The following is a 20725-nucleotide window of genomic DNA, read 5'->3' on the forward strand; positions in this document are numbered from 1 at the left end:
AGATGCCTTCGCAATCCTTTGGAGTGGGAGCCTGAAGTATGCCTTTCCACTGCTCCCGCTCATCCAGAGTTCTCCTCAAAGTTCATAGAGACAAGGTGGTAATGATTCTCATCGCCCCAGCTTGGCCCTACCAACGTTGGTTTACGACTTTGCTGGAGCTGTCAGTAGCTGACCCAATTGCCCTGCCCCTGCACCAAGATCTCATCACGCAGGACCACGGGCGCCTGCTCCACCCGAACCTGTAGTCTCTGCATCTCATAGCATGGAAACTCTGTGGTTGAACACGATGGAGAGCCAGTGATCTCTTCAGGTGCGACAAATTCTCCTCGGCAGTAGGAAACCTTCCACTAGGGCGGCATACCTCGCAAAATGGAAGAGGTTCTCCTGTTGGTGTGAACCAAAATATATACAGCCGCTTCAGGCCTCCGTTCCAGTTATCCTAGAATACCTGCTGCACCTTAAACATCCAGGTCTTGCCCCCTCCTCAGTTAGAGTACATCTGGCTTCCATTTCGCATTCCAACCGGGGGAGTTGAGGCATTCTGTGTTTTCCAACCCCATGGTAGCCCAGTTTCTCAAAGGGCTGGAGAGGGTGTTTCCCTACTTACGCCCTCCGATCCTTCCCTGGAACTTTAACCTGGTCCTGACCAAGCTCATGGGACCCCCTTTCGAGCCCCTAGCCTCTTGCTCTTTCACTCACCTCTCCTGGAAGATGGCGTTTTGGTGGCCATTACGTCCGCAAGGAAGGTGTCCGAGTTGAAGGCTCTCACCTTGGAGTCCCCCTTATACAGTTTTTTGTAAGGACGAAGTGCAACTTAGGCCACACCTTAAATTCCTCCCTAAAGTAGTCTCAAAATTTCATATGGGACAGGACATTTGTTTGCCAGTGTTCTTTCCCAAATCCCACACGGACCCAAGTCACCGTAGCCTGCATACTCTGGATATCCGTAGGGCCCTGGCGTTCTGTCTGGAGCGAACTAGACCTTTCCGCAAGTTGACACAGTTGTTCGTCGCCATTGCGGAGAGAATGAAAGGACTCACTGTTTCAGCGCAGTGGATTGTGGATTGCATCCGCACATGCCATGAGCTCGCCAATGTTCCCGGCCTCAGCGATCACGGCTCGCTCGACTAGGGCTCAAGCGTCCTCAGCAGCTTTCCTGGTGCAGGTTCCACTCCAGAAGATCTGTAAAGCAGCCACCTGATCATCAGTGCACACATTCACAGCCCACTACGCCGTCCATCAACAGGCCAGATAGGACGCGTTGGTCGGCAGGGCTGTGCTTCAATCAGTTGTTCCATGACTCCTACCTTCCTCCTGTGGTATGCCTGTGAATCATCTAATGTGTAATGGACGTGAACAATCATTGAAGAAGAAAAAATAGTTACCTATCTCTTCGTAACTTGTTCTTCGAGGTGTGTTGTTCACGTCCATTACACTTCCCATCCTCTTTCCCCTCCATTGGAGTCTCCAGCAAAAAGGAACCGAGGGGGGGTTGGGTCGGCAGGGGTATATATGCACCAGCATGAGGCGCCACTCTAGCGGGGCTCCCCTGCCGCCCCAGTGGGAGCCGCTAGGGGAAGAAGTTTCTGACGTCCGTGCACGCGGCGTGCGCACACCTAATGTGTAATGGACATGAACAACATATCTCGAAGAATAACAGTTACGAAAAGATAGGTAACCATTTTTTCAAAGTTACATTGCTGCTCAGTTAGGGAACATGCTCGTTTAAAGTTGAGCAATGCTCCCTTATAACATCATTTGGCTGCCTGCTCTGTCCACTGCTTGTAAGATTCTGTGGAAGAGCAGCAACTTTACAAGAGAGCGTTGCACAAGTTCCTCTTATCCGCGTCCTCCTCTACGTCCCAGTGCTTCTCCCACCACTAAACAACTGTTTGGTGTTGCTTAGGACTTTCTAGGAGGGAGGGGGATGAGCGGGGAAGTGCTGCATCTCCACTCCTCCCCCTCCCTCCCAGAAAATCCGAAATGCTGCTAAACAGTTGTTTGGCAGCTCTTAGGACTTTTGCGGGCGGGGGAGGGGAGGACCGGGTATTTGGCATGCTCCGGAGAGGAGGTGGGGTAGGGGTGGGAAGAGGTGGGCCTGGAGTGGAGCTGGGACAGGAAGAGGCCGGTCTGGAGCATTCCTGAGAAAGTCGGGGCCTGTTCTTCTCTGGGTAAGCTGCTGTTGCTACAAGGTGCTTCCTTGCGTCCTTGCCTGTATCGGGCTGGCCTGTGTGGGGTAAGCCAGGGTCACTTCCCAACCACAGTACAGTTCAGTTCTGTACAGTGTATAATGCCTTTTGTTGCCCCTCCCCATTCCTTTGAACCTAACCCCCCGCATTTACATTAAATCTTATGGGAAAATTGGATTCGTTTAACATCGTTTCACTTAAAGTTGCATTTTTCAGGAACATAATTACAGTGTTAAGTGAGGAGTTACTGTACTGCATAGTGTCATGGAAAGGCAATTTGTTCTTGTTTTTCCTTTCATGAGAGGTACTTGGTGGCTGGTTTTTATGCAGGAAGTCACTGCTTATCTGTGAGAGAGGCTCTGTGGTTCATAGATTATTCATAGATTTTAAGGCCAGAAGGAGCCCCTATGATCATCTATAACTCACCCAGTAAACTGTATGCAGCCCATAGGTTCTGTGTGAGCCTATGACACTATGGGATTTCACCCAGGCCAGTAAGGGGTTGTGTCACCAGTTGCCCTGTATCCCTGGGCGCTTCTGAGCTGTGCTGCTTTGGCTCAGAGCCCAGATACGAGCAGCCTGTTCACAGAACAATGGCCTCACTCTGGCTTTCACCAGCTGGGCTACTCCTTGCAAGGTGACACCAATAGCTTCTCCAGTCCTGCATCTCAAAACTGTCTCCCTTGCAGTGTTCAGTCCCTCTCACTGGAATTACACATCTGTAATTCGTTATGTGCTGCCCTCACATAGGTCACCCAGTAATATCAATGAACAACGTGTTACCAGTTGGCATATGATACCTCACATATATTCTTTAGAAACAGATTATGACAACAGGGTGTTGGGGCAATGAGTGTGTCAGGCCTGATGTGAGTTATGTTATGATGTGTTCTCTGTCTGTGGGCATTGAGGGACTCGCTGCCTTATAGAGCTATAGTAGCTCTCTTAGAAAGAAAGCCAGTCTTGTATTAATGCCTTCCAGTGATGGATAATCCACCAGGTCTCAAGATAGGTTATTCCATTGTAGCAAGAGCATAAAACAAATTAGTTTTGATGTTACATTCAATAAGAGGGGCTGCTGCATTGTGTGTATTATTCAGTCCAGGATTTAGTTTATTCTAAGTAAAGCTGCCATAGCACCAGAGTGCTACAGAGTTAGGTCCTGCTTTCAGCTGAGCTCAACAGACAGGTTATGCTGTAATGTGAGGGTCTGAGAGGTGGCTTGGTGACTTCTTGTAGGGGAGAGGGATAGCTCAGTGGTTTGAGCATTGGCCTGCTAAACCCAGGGTTGTGAGTTGAATTCTTGAGGGGGGCATTTACGGATCTGGAACAAAAATCTGTCTGGGGATTTGTCCTGCTTTGAGCAAGGGGTTGGACTAGATGACCTCCTGAGTTCCTTTCCAACCCTGATATTCTATGATATGTTGAAAGTCATTGCAATGGCTGGGATCAGGAATAGGCCCTATTCAGTACTTTGCCTGTGAGGGCCTGCTGGTTTCCAGAATTGCTAAATGCTGCTGCTGAGTACAACTACTGAAGGAGTCAGTACATGCTGGTATCTGGTGAAACTTTGTAGGCCAGGGTAGCTACCTAGCTACCAAGCATCTTCCCTTGAATAAGATCTCTCTTAAGTACCTGCACTCTCTCCAGCTCCACCCTCCAGAACTCCCATTTTGGGTGCTGGCCAGCCCTGTCCCAGACCTTGCTATGCACCCTGGGCAATGCTGGCTCCTCTGCATCTCTCTAGCTTCAGGCCATCAAGAATGATAGGTATTAAAGTACGTGAATTAATGCATTTAGGAAGATTTCCCTCCTGACTCCTGTTCCCTGTCACATGTACCATTGGATCAAATGCTTGACAGAGGCCCTTGTTTGTAGACTAGCCAGCTCTGGCTCCTGAACTTCATTCCACTGTCTTCTCTGACTCTCACTAGCAGAGTCAGCATTCATTCCTGTCCTTTTCATGGTACCTTTCCTATGGCCTCCCCATTGCATCGATCTGAGAATGTTTCTGTTTCCCACGGCTTGGCTGCCCTTTTCGTGGGTAGCCGAACATGAATAGAGAGAACGCTTATTGGCTCCAGGCTTTTGTGGTAAGGTTTCCTCTTGTTTTGCTTAGTAAATGAGACTTCTCTGCATTCTCTACAGTCACTATTTATGGGACACTCACTCTTAGCAAAGTTCTTTCTGGTAAGTTGGCATTAGGAGGGGCACTTTGCAACCTCTGATGGACTTTGGTAAGTAACTTTGGCATCCTAACACCTGAACACATTTACCTATCTCTCTTCCTATGTGGTTCCTGTATTGATATTGTGCCCTCGAACAGCACCCTGGGTGTGAATGACACTTTGCAGCAAGAAGGTCAGAAGTTGGGAATAGGCGATGGGATGGATCACTTGGTGATTGCCTGTTCTATTCATTACCTCTGGGGCACCTGGAATTGGCCAGTGTCAGAAGACAGGATACTGGGCTAGATGGACCTTTGGTCTGACCCAGTATAGCCATTCTTATGTTCTAATGAAACTGCTGGACTGGCTTCTCCGCTATCTTGAATGTGGCGCAAGCAGATGTTTACACATGTGCAAAATGAGGGTGAACCGCTGCCATTCTCCCCCAGTACAGGTGCAAATCAGTACAAGGCTGAGGACAGTCAGGCCCATGGCCCTGCCCTGAGCAGCTGCAGTCTAGACTGACTCTGACATCACGTGATGAGAGCAGAGTTGAGACAAGGCAAGGCAAGGGCAAGGTGGAGGCGGGTTGGCACCCAGTCCCTTTTGGAGCCTGGTTGTGCCATCATGATTCCTACCCCTTTTAGCTCCAAAATCTGATGTGGGAGAGGAAGTTCCTGACAGAGAGTGGAAAGGAGAGAGGGAGGCGTTGATAGAGGAACAGGAAGGCTGCATGGTGCACAGGCCCAAGGCAGGCATTGCAGGCACAGGGGACAGAATGGGAGCATGCTAAAAAGTATAATGCACAGAAATTGGATCAGCATGGCCCAGAGCATATGTGGGAGTGTGTCCCTAACTCCCTCTCGTCCTAGCAGCTGCCCCAACTCTCTCTGCAAACAGGTTTCCCCTCTGCATCATTGTGCAGGTACAAAGGGCCTCCCTTGGCTGTGGGCTAAAGAGGCTGCACTAAGAGGTTAGCATAGGTGTAAAGCATTCATTCTTCTGAGTCATTTGTATGAAACCCTCCCATGCAGTGAGCGAAGAGCTGGCTGTATTCTGACTTGCTAGCTTTAGGAAACATTGTCATATCTCCTGGGTATCACTTGGCTGTGTGGCTGTCAGAAGGCTTGGGTACCTTCCACAATTGGGAATGGCTGAATGGACACACTGTCCCATCCTCAGCTGGATCCTTAATGGAGCTACAGTAATGGTTCGTGGCTCCATTGCTCCAGCTTCACGTTGATGGAGCAGGGAGGCAAATACAACCCCCTTGAGTGATTCACCATTTCCTTCTGTGAGCAGCTGTACATCAGCAGTTCATACAGGTGATGGCTCAAATCTGGTTCCTGGCTACCTCTCAGCTGCTTAGCAGTACAGTACAATACAAAACCAGAGAAGAGGTTTCACCCAGCCTGCAGCACTGGAACTGGCACCAAACCACTTCATTGACCTGCTTTGCAACCTGGGCAAGTGTAAAGACGATGTATGGAAGGGCAGGGCTGAGCAAGGGTGATGGGTAGGGACAAGATAGGGCATTGCTGAGCAAGGTGCATATTGGGGAAACTGGGTGAGGGCAATGATTCAGGTGGAGAGCAGTGCTGAGGTGAGTGTGCTGGGGAAGTTAGTGAAATATTTTATGCCAGGAGCGTTTTACAGTGTGAATGGTCTTTGCTGTTATGTGGTTGGGGCAATGAAGTACTCCTCACATGCTCTTTTCTGGTAGCACTGGGTGTGATCCTTGCAGACTCTTTTAAAACAAACAAGTGGCTTGTAACCTTACATTGAAAGATCTTCTGTTTAAACCTTAGGAAATCCGTAACATTCATAATGATGAACTCATGGGTATTCGAAGAGAGGAGGAAATGGAAATGTCTGACGATGAGCTAGAAGATCCTTCAGAGACGAAAGAAACAGAAGAATCAGGTACGATCATTTGCTATGGTCGATAAATATATCTGCATGTGTGTCTGCATTGTGTGAATTCCTTGGGGAGCCCCGAATGACTAGCTCATTTCCACAGTTAGGAACCTATCACCTAGTTTGAACAATGAAGCTTCTACTGCAGTTTTCTACAGTTAGGATTTAGAAGCCCAAAATCTCAGGAATATTGGACTCTGGGCTTTGGTTATCCTTGGGCTAATGTGCTTCAGATTCATGGAGAATAGAAACAGAGGAACTGCCAGACTGCGTCAAAGCCGAGGTCCATTTAGCCCAGTTTCTCATCTCCAACAGTGGCCAGCACCAGCCGCTTCAAAACGAGGTGTAAGAACCTTGCAGATGCAGATGTGGGGTAATCCTCCTCCCCATCAGGCTCTCATCCTAATCCCTAATAGTCAGACTGGCTTAAATCCTGAAGCAGGAGGTTTTATAGCCACTCAAAATGGCTGTTAACATTAACTGTTATAACTCTGGATATTCTTGTTAGTGATACAAATGTCTAATTCCTCTTCAAATCTTGCTAAAGTTTTGGCCTCAATGACACCTTGTTGTAATGAGTTCCACAGGTTAATCGCACTTTGTGTTAAAAGGTATTTCTTTTTGTCAGTTTTGAATTTGCCACCTTTGAGTGTCATATTCTTGTGTTATAAGGCAGGGAGAAGAGAAGTTCCTAATCTCCCTTCTCTAAACCATTCATTATTTGTCTAGTTTTATCATGTCGCTGCTTATTTGTCTCTCAGCCTTTTCAATCTCTCTTACATGAGTTTTTCCAGGACCTTGATTATATACTTCTCTGAACCCCTTCTAGTTCTGTAATATCCTTTTTGAGACAGGGTGACCAGTAGGCTGACCAATTTACATAATAGTATTAGAATATCTTCTGCATTATTCAGGGGCAGCACCAGCCTCTTCCCGTTGGGAGCTAGACAGAAAATTGGGGGAGGGGGACTGCTCCTTCCTCACCACAAGGCTCAGCCCTCTCCATGGCCCTGCCCCTGCTCCTCCTTAGTTAAGTGCCACCCCTACCTTCTTCCCTCCAAAACCCCCAGGTTGGAAGCCAGAAGTCAGAGCTGGGCAGCGCAGGGTGGCTGCTGTGCTGTCTGGTGCCATGGTGCAGGAGACTGCGGCGCTTCCCTGTCTCCTTCTCCTGCTGCTGCTTGGGGCCTTGGGGCTGCAGCTGCTCCTCAGCTCCCCACCGCCCTTTGAGTGCTCACAGCCTGTAAAAGCTGCCTGGGTGGGGAGACTCAGCTCTGGGGCTGGCAGAACCCTCGGTGAGCAGCAGCCACATGGTGTGGGGCCGAGGAGCCTTGGCCATACCGGGTCAGTCTGGGCTGCTGTGGGGAGTCCCGGACTCTATACCTGCTGTGGGCAGTGCACCCCACTGGGCAGGGACACAGGCTGGGGGCTGCTGTTGGGCACCCTAGCCCCTGCCTAGGCTTACTTCTGCACTGCTGCTGGCACTGCCTTCAAAGCTGGATGGCCTGAGAGCAGCGGCTCTGGCCGGGTGCCCAGCTCTGAAGGCAGCAGAGAAGTAGCAGCAGCAGCGAAGTATCTACGTTTGACCTTTGCACTGGGGGGGTGCCTATAAGGGGAGGCTACGGTAAATTTTGGGGTGGCTATAGCCCCCGCAAGTCTCCCTCTAGCACTGCCCCTGGTATTATTCACCTCTGCAGTCCTTATGCACCCTAACATCTTGTTTGCTCTTTTGACTGCAGCAGCACGCTGAGCAGAGGCTTCCATTGAGCTATCCACAGGGATGCCATGCCCTTTCTTGAGCTGATGTCGTTAAGAATTATAGCTGAGTGAGAGCTTTGCTATCGTAAAGGTTAAGACCCGCTTTCAGTTTAAGGGTTGGCAGTTCTAAGTGCTCTAAACTCTATACAGTTAATCAGATTGCCTTGAAATTTCGGGTGTCTCATGGCGGTGCAGGGTACAGTCAGTGATCCAAATTTGGAGCCATTGGACCTACTATCTCATGGTAGTCCTGAGAAGTCCCTAAATACCGCTTTACACATACTCTATTATTATTATTTTATTACATACACACAGGATTTTAAAAGGACATTACTAAGGTTGCAGTATCAAACACTCAAAAATGCCAGACTGAAAATTGCCCATGCATGTCATTCACCGGTCCCTCTCTGTGCTTTTGCATTATGATACCTCTTAATTACATGCTCACAATTTTTTCCACAGGATCCCTGCCTCGTTCAGTGCACAGGATAGATAGTGCTTATGGAATTAGCAGCTATTCACTATTTTGTTTTGTCCTTATTGTTCAGTGTGTGGCCTATGCTTTATTTACTGACCATTGCTCAAATCCTGCTCTGAAGGATCTCTCAATTAATTCCTCATGTTGTTCATTGATATGGTATCTGAATGCTTCACAAATATTTGTGAATTTATCTTCGCAACAACCTGAGATGAGGGGGTAATATGATTGCCATTGTGCAGATAGGGAACAGAGTGATTAAGGTCACACAGATATCTGCCACTTGAGCTAATGGAGAAATGGATAGCAGTAGTAGATTGTCATCTTCTGTGTGGGCCAGCCACAGAGGGGATGGGGCACTTTGCCATTGGGTTTCACAGCTGTTTGCTGACAGCAGAGGACTGGTGAGATTCAGGGATACTGGATTCCATTCCAGCATCCAGAGGGGAGTGCAAGCTAGTGGGCATAGACCCTTCTGTCCTCTCCCTTCCAACCTGTCCCAGTCCATTTTCCCCACTTCTGGCTCTTCATCCCAGATCCAGTTTTCTTAGCCAGTAGATCCTAGTCTCCTCCTCTCTGGATTCCATGTACCAGTTCTCCCTGCACTTTCAGTCCCAGTCTCTTGGCCCAGTCCCAGTCTCCTCAAGTCCCCAACTCCTTGTCTCCATTCTCCTTGTCCAGCCAGTCCCAATTCTCCCCATGCATCTTGGCTCTTCATCAGATTTGTCTCCCCCACTCCTCACCTCCCTCCTACAGATTGTCATTCCCAGTCTCCTTGTCCAGCCAGTCCCAGTCTCCCCCTCCTCAACTCCCAGCTTGAGTTTCCCTCTGTCCTGTCAGCCTCCAGTTCCTGTCTCTCCACCACCACGCCTTGTTTTTTTGTCCTAATTTAGCCCCCCCCCCCGGATTCAAATCAGGCAGCTTTTTCCTCCATGCTGCCTGGGCCTATGGGGCTTGGAGTGGGGGTGGGAGGGGTCACTGAGAGCACAGGAGAGAGGGTCTACCTTCTCTCAGTTCTGATGCCCTGCTTGGGGCCACTCCATGGTAGCCCAGAGCTGTAACTGCCCGCTCAGCTGCGGGATAGAGCATGCCCAGTATAGCCAGACTCTTTGGAGATATTAGCTGTTAAAATCTAAGGTGTCTTTACTGAGCATGTGAAAACTACTATCTTTCAAAGTCTTGTAACTTGGTCAAATTTGGGCAGATTTTCGTGGGGATGACAAAATGCACATCCTTGATACTAGATTTCTAGTACTTGCTCCAAAGTGTGGGGTGCTAGAGTTGTTTGAATGAAAAGTCACCAGAACTTTTTAACATTGGCAGAACAGTGTATTTTCCCCAAGCCTTGTCAGAAACCACTGAACTGCTTTGGCTGCTGGGGCAGGATTCAGCCTGGGGCAGGCGCCTGGCATGGAAAATTTCAGCTCAAATGGTTAAAGTTTGGCAAAACTCTATGCAGCTGAAAACAGGGTCTTGTAATGGAAGTGTAAGGCAGCCTTAATAACAGATAGTGCTACCAGAGTAATCACGTTACTTGTAAGACAGTTGTACCTAGAGACCTCCGTTGATATCAGGATCCATTATGCCAGGAACCACACAGACACATAGACTCATAGACTTGTAGGTCAGAAGGGACTAATATGATCATCTAGTCTGACCTCCTGCACAAAGCAGGCCACAGAACCCTACCCATCCACTTTTATAACAACCCCTAACCCAATGACTGAAGTTATTGAAGTCCTCAAAATTGTTGGTTTGAAGACCTCAAGCTGCAGAGAATCCACCAGCAAGTGACCATGCCCCACGCTGCAGAGGAAGGCAAAAACCTCCAGGCCCCTGCCAATCCGTCCTGGAGGAAAATTCCTTCCGACCCAAATATGGCGATCAGCTAAACCCTGAGCATGTGGGCAGACTCACCAGCCAGCACCGCAGGAAAGAATTCTCTGCAGTAACTCAGTCCCATCCCATCCAACATCCCTCACAGACCATTGAGCAGACTTATCTTGCTTGATAATCCAAGATCAATTGCCCAATTAAACTATCCCATCATATCATCCCCTCCATATACTTATTAAGCTTAGTCTTAAAGCCAGATAAGTCTTTTGCCCCCAATTACTTCCCTCGGAAGGCTGTTCCAGAACTTCACTCCCCTAATGGTTAGAAACCTTGTCTAATTTCAAGTCTAAACTTCCTAATATATCCCGTTTGTACCCATTTGTCCTTGTGCTACATTAGTACTAACTTAAATAATTCCTCTCCTCCCTAACGTTAATCCCCTACATGATATATTTATATAGAGCAAGCATATCCCCCGCACAGCCTTCTTTTGGGCCAGGCTAAACAGCCAAGCTCTTTGAGTCTCTTTCATAAGCAGGTTTTCCATTCCTCGTTATTCATCCTAGTAGCCCGTCTCTGAACCTGTTCCAGTTTGAAATTCATCCTTCTTAAACATGGGACCCAGAACTGCACACAATATTCCAGGTGGGGTTCTGACCCAGCGCCTTATCATAACGTACTAACACCTCCTAATCCTTGCTGGAAATACCCGCCTGATGCATCCTAAAACCGCATTGCTTTTTACCTTACGCCATATCGCATTGGTGCTCATAGTTCATCTGTATCAACAATACTCAAGGTCCTTCTCCTCCTCTGTTGCTTCCAACTGATGCGTCCCCAATGTATATCTCTTTAATTCTATTATTAATCCTAAGTGCATGACCTTGCACTTTTCACTATTTATATTCCATCCTATTCACTATTACTCCAGTTTACAAGGTGGTCCAGATCTTCCTGTATAGTATCCCGGTCCTTCTCCGTGTTAGCATACCCCCCAGCTTTGTTCATCCGCAAACTTTATTACACATTCCCGCTCTTTGTGCCAAGGTCAGTAAAAAAAGGTTAAATAAGATCGGTCCCAAAACGATCCTTGAGGGACCTCCACTAGTAACTCCCCTTCAGCCTGACAGTTCACCCTTCAGTACGACCCGCTGGAGTCTCCCCTTTAACCAGTTCCTTATCCACCTTACAACTTTCATATTCATCCCATCTTTTCCATTTCACTAACAGTTCCCCCATGCGCAGGAACCGTGTCAAATGCCTTACTGAAATCGAGGTAATTAGAAAATCTACCGCATTCCTCCTTGTCTAAGTAATCTCGTCACCTTCTCAAAGAAGGGATCAGGTTGGTTTGGCACGATCTACCTTCAGTAAATCACATGTTGCATTCGTCCCAATTACCATTGGACCTCAATGTCCTTAACTACTTTCTCTTTAAAATTTTTTCCAAGACTTACATACTACAGACGTCAAGCTAACGGCCTATAGTTACCCGGATCACCTTTTTTCCCTTTCTTAAAATAGGAACTACGTTAGCAATTCTCCAGTCGTATGGTACAACCCCCCCTAGTTTACGATTGCTTAAATTCTCGCTAACGGCTCGCAATTTCATGCGCCAGTTCCTTTAATATCCTTGGATGGAGATTGTCCGGGCCCTCTCATTTTGGTCCCATTAAGCGTGTTCAAGTTGGCCTCTACTCAGATGCGGTAATATCCACCTCATATCCTCATTCCCGTTTATCTCCTCCCTCCATCCTAAACTCCTCACTAGTCTTATTAAAGACTGAGGCAAAGTACTTTTTTTATTTAGATATTGGGCCATGCCTAGGTTATCCTTAACTCCATTCCATCCTCAAGTGTAATGCGGACCCCCCACTTCTTCTTTCTTGTTTTCTTCTTAATTTATGTGCTGTAGAACCTTTTACTATTGGTTTAATTCCCTTCAAGTCCAGTTCTACGTGGCTTTTAGCCTTCCTCACTTTATCCCTACATGTTCTGACCTCACTAAGGTAGCTTCCCTTGCTAATCCCGCCTTTCTTCCACTCCCTGTAAGCTTTCTGCTTTTCCTAATCCCCTCTCTGAGATGCTTGCTCATCCAGCTTGCCTACAACTCCTGCCCATGTTTTTTTTCCCTTTCTTGGATGCAGTCTTCCGACAGTTTCCGCAGCTGCGACTTAAAGTATCCAGGCCTCCTCCGCATTTAAATCCACAAGTTCTCGTCCAATCCACTTCCCTAACTAATTTCCTTAACTCTTTAAAATTAGCCCTTGAGAAGTCAAAAACCCTAATCCAGATCTACCTTTGTTATCCTTCCATCTAGTTTGAACTGAATCAGCTCATGATCACTCGAACCAAGGTTGTCCCCTACACCATTTTCTCCGAGGTCCTCACTGCTCACCAAAACCAAATCTAAAATGGCATCCCCTCTTGTCGGTACTTCAACTACTTGATGAAGAAATCCATCCGCTATCACATCCAGAAAAATCTGACCCCTATATTCTTGCAAGCACTTGTCCTTCAGTCTATATCTGGGAATTGAATCTCCCATGATCACACATTTCCCTTAGTGTTTACTCATTAAAGACATTAAAGAGTCTCTATCCATATCCAAATCAGATCCCCGGTCTGTAGCACACCCAAGCACTATCTCAGGGAAGCTCTAGTAGCTTTTTTACCCCAGTTGATTTTTGCCAGACAGACTCGTCTTATCCATTCATCACTTCTTATTTCATTACAGTTAACCTCATCATTGATGTACAATGCTACTCCCCACCTTTGCCTTTCTTCCTGTCTTTTCTAAACAGCACATAGCTTCAAACCTGTACTCCAGTCATGAGTACTATTCCACAGGTTTCTGATATCCCATAATGTCCGTTTACTACTGCACCAGTAGCTCCAGTTCTCCATCTTGTACCTAGGCTCCTCGCATTAGTGTACAGACATTTTAATTTTTGGCGTTTGTGCCGATGACATTCTTTACCCCATTGTGCACAGACCTTCTACCACCAGCATCACCTGTTGTCTAGTTTCTACACCGCTTTCTCCTGGGTCAATTCTTCGGTCCACAAGCGATCCCTCTCACTTTGTTTACTTCCTCTTCAGGTAAATTCTGGCGTGGAGATCTCCTAACATCTCCAACCATCTCCCCCAACTTCCTAGTTTAAAGCTCTCTTAATGAGGTCGCGAGCCCCATCTAGAAGTCTATTCCCTCCTTACTTAGATGAAGTCCATCCGAGAGAACAGTCGTCTGTCCGTAAATGCTTTCCAATGACCGTACATCCCAAAGCCCTCCTTATAGCACCACTGTCTGAGCATCTGTTAATTGTCATAATCTTGTCGCTCCTTCGTCCCCGCTCTAGAAACCGGCAGAATCCCACTGAAGATCACCTGAGCCTTGATCCTTGAGCGTCTTCCCCAGTCTGGCATAGTCCTCCTTGATACAGTCAACGAGTAACTAGCCATACTTCTTCCACATGAAGGACAATCAACGGATCTTTCCCGCTCCCGCTAGGATCCTTTTCAGCCTCAGGTCACATCCTGTATCTTAGCACCAGCAGACAGCACACCCTTCTGTTCTCCGATCACTCTAGTTACAGGCCTGTCTATTCTTCTCAGTAAAGAGTCTCCAATCACGTAGACTTGCCTTTTCCTGGTGACAGTGTGATTCTTCCGGTCTAGCCCGCACCTGCTGGCCGCAATCCTCTGTATTCGTATTTGCCTTGCAATCCTCCTAGGGCTCATACTTGGTGTTGCCTCCATTGACTCTCCCCTCCTTCTGCAGGACTAGCTGCTCGTCTCTTTCTTGCCCTCTCCTTCAGCGATCACCTGTGTGCTCCATCTTCGTTTTCCAACCAGCAAACCTGTCCTGAGTTCTAGTTCTCCGTCGTGCCTGTCTTTTCCTCTGCCTGGTTCTCCTAGTCACATGCTTCCACGTCCACTTTCTCACCCAGCAGCTCCTCCTCAGAATTCTTAGCTTCTGCTTCATCTGCTCATCTGAGCTATCCCCGGCCTCATCATGTCTGTGTTCCACATCTGCTCAAACCCCCTTCCAAACTCAGCCAGAGTTCCACTTGCATCTCCAGTCCTCTTATCTTTCTTCCAGCAGCTCTATCACGGCATTCATCAGACAACAATCCTTTCAGGTGCCCCTCAGGACCACTGTACATGCCACAGCTTCCACACCGGTCATCCTAGTGTGTTCTCTACCTGCTGCCTCTGCTATCAGTCATGGCCTTCCAACTCTGTGCCTGGCAGTCCACGCCACACACCGCACCACAGGCCCCCAACAAGCACTGGGCAGCTGGCAGACCCCTGCCCCCTCCCTTATCTGGCTTGTTGGTTTCTCTGCTTTAGTCTCCTCTGGAACCTTCCCCCGCAAGCTCCCACTGAAACTCCCCTGTTAGCAGCTCTGTTTGCTGGCTCCTGTGCCACTGCAGCTGTCTGTGCCGCTGCCTGAGTGCCTGGCTACTTATATAGGATCCCTAATCAGGTAAGCCCCACCTCCAACTCAGGGCTCAGCCTCTCTCCCAGCACACAGCCCCTAGCAGCCTTCACACACACTCACTCACACACAAACTCCACACTACAATCCACAAACTACAAAAACCTGCTCCTCAACAGAACTCCCACTGACAAACAGCCCAGCCCCAAAGAACTTACAGTCTAAATAGACTTCGCAGACAAAGGTTGGGAGGAAGTAAATTGTGTTATCCTCATTTTACAGACGGGGTCTGAGGCCCAGATCCTCTGAGGTATTTAGGCACCAGACCTCCATTGATTTCAATGGGAGTTAGGCACTGAAATAACCTTTCAGGATCTGGGTCTACATTGGCCCAAGGTCATGCTTTGGGGCAGAGGCAGGAACTGAATGCAGGACTCTTACTCGCAAGACCGACATTGCTTTCCTTTTATTTATTTATTTTTATGTTTGTTCCCTGTCTTCGTCATTCTCCTAGCACTGATATCCCAGGCAGAGGCCCTAAAGGAGGAAAATGACAGTTTGCGCTGGCAGCTGGATGCCTACAGGAATGAAGTGGAGCTGTTAAAGCAAGAGCAGGGTAAAGTGAACAGAGATGAAGACACAACTAGAGAGCAGCAGTTAAAACTCCTCCAGCAAGCTTTACAGGGAATGCAGCAGGTAAGGCTACTCTTTCCTATAGTAACGACCTTGCTGCAAATACAAAGTGGCCTCAGCTTCTCTCCATGGCTCTAAAATGGGAGCAATGCTGGAGCACCAGCTAATATCCTGGAAGTTTATATTCAGATGAAAGCAGCTTTCTGCCATTTCCAAGGTTACAAAAACAATAGAACTCCTGGGTGGATATGAGCTGATGACAATCACCCAGAAGTCTAGTTCTGTTATTTACACATTAATGCATCCTACAGCTGTGTCTGAAATGTAGGTGTCAGAGACCCGCAGGGTCTGCTCTTTGCCCCTGCCTGTAATGAGTCCCTTGGGAGTGACACCTTTGATTCTCCGAACCCCCAGGGTTCACACAGTTCCACACCTGTGACTGCCAAGACTCCAAAACTGGACCTTTGGGCACCTATGATCCCTGGTTCTCTCTATGACTTCTTGCAGCTAATCCAGCCAAGGCAGACTCCTGTGGGGCACTTGTACAGTACCTCTCCAGGCCCCAGTGCTCTCAGTGGGTATGCCTATACTGCAGTGTAAGCCTTGGCACAGTCTCAGGATTGAGCCCAAGCCCTCCTTCCATCTTAGACACAAATCTGTCAGACTCGGGCTCAGACCCGAGGGCCTAGGACCCTACGAGAGTGGAGGGTTTGAGCTTGAGTCAAGCCAGGACCCAAGGTTTGAGCCCTATTGCTTTGCACTGTAGACACAACTGCTCTGGGGTAAACCACATGCCTGATTGCCTCAGAAACCTCTGCCACCACTTTACCCACGGTTGGCGTTCCAACACCAAACTTGCTGGCAATGAACATGTAGCAATCTGGGATAGCCAGCTTCCAGATGGTTACAGTAACTCGCTTCTGCACCAGCAAGGACACCCTCATACATGTGTCTTTATGCTGCAGAGTTGGGGCAAGCTGCTCACAGAGCTCCAGAAATGTAGCTTTCTTCATGTGAATGTTCTGGATCCACTGCTGGTTGTTCCAGGTTTGCAAGACAATTTGGTCCCACCAGTCTGTGCTTGTGGCCTTGCACCCGAAGCACTGGTCTATGCAGCAGCTATACCAAGCGTCATGAGCAGCATCAGCCAATTCGAGTCTGCGATGTCTGTGTCCTCCTCCTCCTGCGTCATCATTAACTCTGTCAGGTGCCTTGCATGGGTCAGAAAACTCTGGTGAAAGTTCACCAGTGTCTCACGGAAGCTCTGCCCACCTCCTGTAACAGGAGTGAAAAGCCCAAGCAGTAGTTCTTCAAATCTCTTCTCCATTTTGCTGGCTTCAGTTGTTAGGAGCCTGCAGACTAAAACGATGGCTTAGCAGAATATGTTTGATGGGCTGTTCAAACTTCCAGTAATGTGCCAGGTGGACAACCAAATTTTCCCATGCTGCACCTCAAACAAAGGGCTAGAGCAGCCACATTTTCAAAGGGCACTAGGGAGTCTGGAATACAGTTGGTTGGATTTGGGTCTGCATACTGTAGTGTTGATGCCAGAGCCGTGTGTTCAGGTCTGGGTTGGAAAGTCCTTGATTAAGGGCTGGCAATGAGTGTAGATGCTCAAGGCCATGGTTTTCAAACCCAGGGTCCTCTAACTCAAGTTCCACTAGCCCTGGGCTTACATTGCAGTGTAGCCATACCCAATGAGCATTTGCAGCACTATCAAAACAGAGTAGAGTTTATTAATCAACTGGAACGCAGCATTGGGATGTCCACAGATAAGCCTAGAGAAGCAAAGGTTAAAACGGGGTCCAAGATGGCCAGTGCTGGAACTCCCTTGAGTCATATGCTGAAGGAAACATCTTGGTTTCCTCTCTCTTTCTCTGTCCCTTTGTCTCTCAGTCCCAGGTGAGTTTGTGAGTCTCTGCAAAGGCCAGCTCTGAGACCAGCCACCTGACACCTTTCCCCTTTGTTCTTCATCTGGGACCTTTGCTCTGCTTCCCTACCGAGGTGTGGGGGAAAATTGTCTTCCTCTTGGTTTTTGGTCCTCTCCTCCCCCATTAAAATCTTTAGCTCTGTGGTTAAGACATTCACCTGGGGTGGGGGAGACCCAGACTTTAATCCTCATTTTAAGTCCAGGAACTTAAACCCAGGTCTTCCAGCTACCACGTTAGTGGACTAACCAGCAGGCTATAAGGTATTCGGAAATAGAGCTCTCCTGTGTTGAAGCTGTTCCACTTATATAAGATACAGTCATTGGTCCAGAAAGAGAATGTGTGACACTGACTCTAGCCCAGTGGTTGGGGCTCTCATTGCTGGGGGAACACCTAGCTTCCAGTCCCAGCTCCACTCAGGGTACATCTACACTACCTGCCAGACCGGCGGGTAGTGATTGTTCTATCGGGAATCAATTTATTGAAATTGATCCCTGATCGCTCTGCCATTGACTCCTGTACTCCATCGCGGCGAGAGGTGGAAGCGGAGTCAGTGGGGGAGCGGCGGCAGTCAACCCCATGCCATGAGGATGCGAGGTAAGTCGACCTAACATACGTCGACTTCAGCAATGCTATTGCCCCCAGTATAGACCAGGCCTTAATATCCCGCATCCCAGGTGAGGGCCCTAACTGCACCACCGTCTCCTCCTATGTTTTGGGGCCTAAATCCCATTGTGTATCTAGCCAGAAAAATCAAAACAAGACTTTTGGAAATGTCAAAATTTTGGCATTTCCAGGGTTTTTTTTCCATTTTTGACCAAAACTATTTACCACAGGTGGTGCAAATTTATGAAGTGTTTCAGTCACTCTATAGTTGCCTTTTTCATCAAAAACAAGTTTCAGTCAAAAAATTTCACCCTGCTGTAGTTCCTAGCCCTCATGCTCCAAAAACAAGCTTGAAAATATGATCTAGGGGCAGCCCAAAGGCTCAGTAACTAGACGGCAAACCCAACTTTTTTTTTCTTCTTCAGATCTCGTGATTTTTAAGCAAATCTCATGATTTTAGGGCCTGACTCTTGATTTTAACTGCTCAGGGTGGGCTGTGTTGCTTAACAAGGCTTGTGTTTGTGCTATATAAATAGTATCCTAATGTAAAATATGATAGCGTCTCTCAGCCAAGGTGCTGCACAATAGGAACTGTGCAGAATAGCCCCTCACAGGTAAGACCCCCAGGACCAGCAACCTCAGAGATCTCTCACCTTACCTGGTGCTGGGTCAGTCCATTGCATTTTTAAACAGGTAAAGGTCACAGAGGAGCGAAGGTCACAAAAGCACCCAAGCTTTAAAAAAGTGTTAATATTTTAATGATTGCTTGTTCCTGGCCTCCCCATATCTACAGTTCTCCTTCCTGGTTGGAGGGAAAGCTAGATCCTCTTCTGTCTCTTCTGCTTCAGCTGTTGGGCTCAGGGGGGCAGAATTTGCTGCAGAAGAGAAAATCTGCTTCTGCAGGAATATGATCAGGAGAGCTAAGGGACAGGCAACCACAGGCCCTTGAAGCAGGAGCCCAGCTAGCCTGCAGGAACCAGAGATAGGGCTGTACTTGGCACATGGTTTAACCCAACTCTTGCAACCTCCCAAGTGATCTGTGCTGGAGGAACTGAGAACATTCTGGAAGGCTGGATTAACTTTTTATGAGCCCAGCGCCAAACATATTTGTGTGTCCCCATGGGGCAAGGTGAAGGGGGATGGGACAGTCAGTCTCCAGAGTGAAGGGTGGGCTGGGGGCAATGTGGCACATTGCGGCGGGAGCAGCTCCACTCTGCAAAGCCCAGCAGGAGGGCACTGTTTACAAACTTGTAGCTGCCAGACGCACACTGGCCTGCCCAGCCCTGTGCTGCCAGCATGCCCCTTCCCCTTGAGGGCAGGCCCCCACCACGCTGCCCCCCCTGCCCAGTGCCCCACCCTTATACTCAGCACCCACTCACCCAGAGACCTCCACCATAGATCTCTATGCCCAGACCCACCCCCTGCTTCGTCCCAGAGACCTCTCCTACTGGCCTTCCACCACAACTGCACAGCATCTTGCACACCACACCGCTCGCCTAGCACCTCCCGCTCATAGACGTCCCCACTCCTCACCACCTTCCTCAAACTCCCACCATCACAGCTGCACAGCATCCTATATTCCTAAGAGGATTCTGCACCAAAAAATTAATTCTGTGCACAATATTTTAAAATTCTGCAAATTTTATTTGTCAATAAATAAATGTGGAGGCTCCAACATGGCAGTGGGGAGCACAGGCCACTGGGTGCATGGAGGTGGGAGATTACCCTGCAGCCTCGCCCCACCCCAACCCGGGACAGGGACTTGGCAGTGGGGCTTCACCCGACCCTGACACAGTGCAAGGGCCAGACCCTGGGGCCCTGGCCCCCCTGTGCCAGGCGCACCAGGTGTGGGTGAGCAGGCTCAGTCTGGCAGCAGGATCCAAGTGCAGAGGGACTTCATGTGGGGGGATCCAGATAGGGGTAAGAGAGTTCTCCATGGGCAATCTGCGTGTGGGCGGCTCAGTGGGAGATCTGGAAGCACAGAAGCTCATTGGGAGGTTCCAGGTGCAGGGCCAATAGGACTCTGCAGGGGATCCAGGTGAAGGTGTTTGGGGCTCAGCAGGTGGAGTCTAGGTGCAGGGGAGTTGGGATTCATTTGGTGGGGGTCCAGGTGCAGGTGGTTGGGGCTTAGTGGGGAGGGCGTCTGGGGGGACTCATCGGGGTAGTACAGATGCAGGGGAGGTAGGGCTTGTCAGGGTGAGGGTTCAATGGGCCTGCTTAACAGGAGAGCCCCAGCTTCTGCCAAGAGGATGCCGCATGCTGGGCTTCAGCTTCCCTCATGCCCCTGCTTCCCCCATTCCCTTTTCTTCCCCATCCCATGCCCCTTTCCTACTGCCCCACCTCCTCCTCATCCCACCCCCTTCCTTCCTCCGCCTCTTCCTCCCTACCCCCACTTCCCCCAACCTCTTCTCCACTGTGCCATCTCCTCCTCATCTCACCCCCTTCCTTCCCTCCGCCTCTTCTTCCCTACCCCCACTTCCCCCATCCCCTTCTCTTCCCCATCCCATGCCCCTTCCCCACCACTCCATCCCCTCCTCATCCCATCCCCTTCCTTCCCCTGCCTCTTCCTCCCTACCCCCACTTCCCCCATCCCCTTCTCTTCCCCATCCCATGCCCCTTCCCCACCACTCCATCTCCTCCTCATCCCACCCCCTTCCTTCCCCTGCCTCTTCCTCCCTACCCCCACTTCCCCCATCCTCTTCTCCACTGTGCCATCTCCTCCTCATCCCACCCCCCTCCTTCCCCCCCCCCCTCCCTCCTCCCCCCCCCCCCCC

General features: G+C 49.0%; 1 protein-coding gene across 7 annotated transcripts in view; it reads left to right on the plus strand.

The window, feature by feature from the left end:
* Positions 1-20725, plus strand: part of ENOX2 (ecto-NOX disulfide-thiol exchanger 2) — a 144992-nt gene that overhangs the window by 96860 nt on the left and 27407 nt on the right. For all 7 annotated transcript variants that reach the window (XM_032786154.2, XM_075068707.1, XM_075068709.1 and 4 more), the window contains 2 exons: positions 6166-6280; positions 15299-15480. In XM_032786154.2, coding sequence (XP_032642045.1) covers positions 6166-6280; positions 15299-15480 — 297 coding nt within the window. The remainder of the gene's footprint in view (positions 1-6165; positions 6281-15298; positions 15481-20725) is intronic.

The sequence above is a fragment of the Chelonoidis abingdonii genome, chromosome 8, assembly GCF_003597395.2.
Source record: "Chelonoidis abingdonii isolate Lonesome George chromosome 8, CheloAbing_2.0, whole genome shotgun sequence".
NCBI lineage: Eukaryota > Metazoa > Chordata > Testudines > Testudinidae > Chelonoidis > Chelonoidis abingdonii.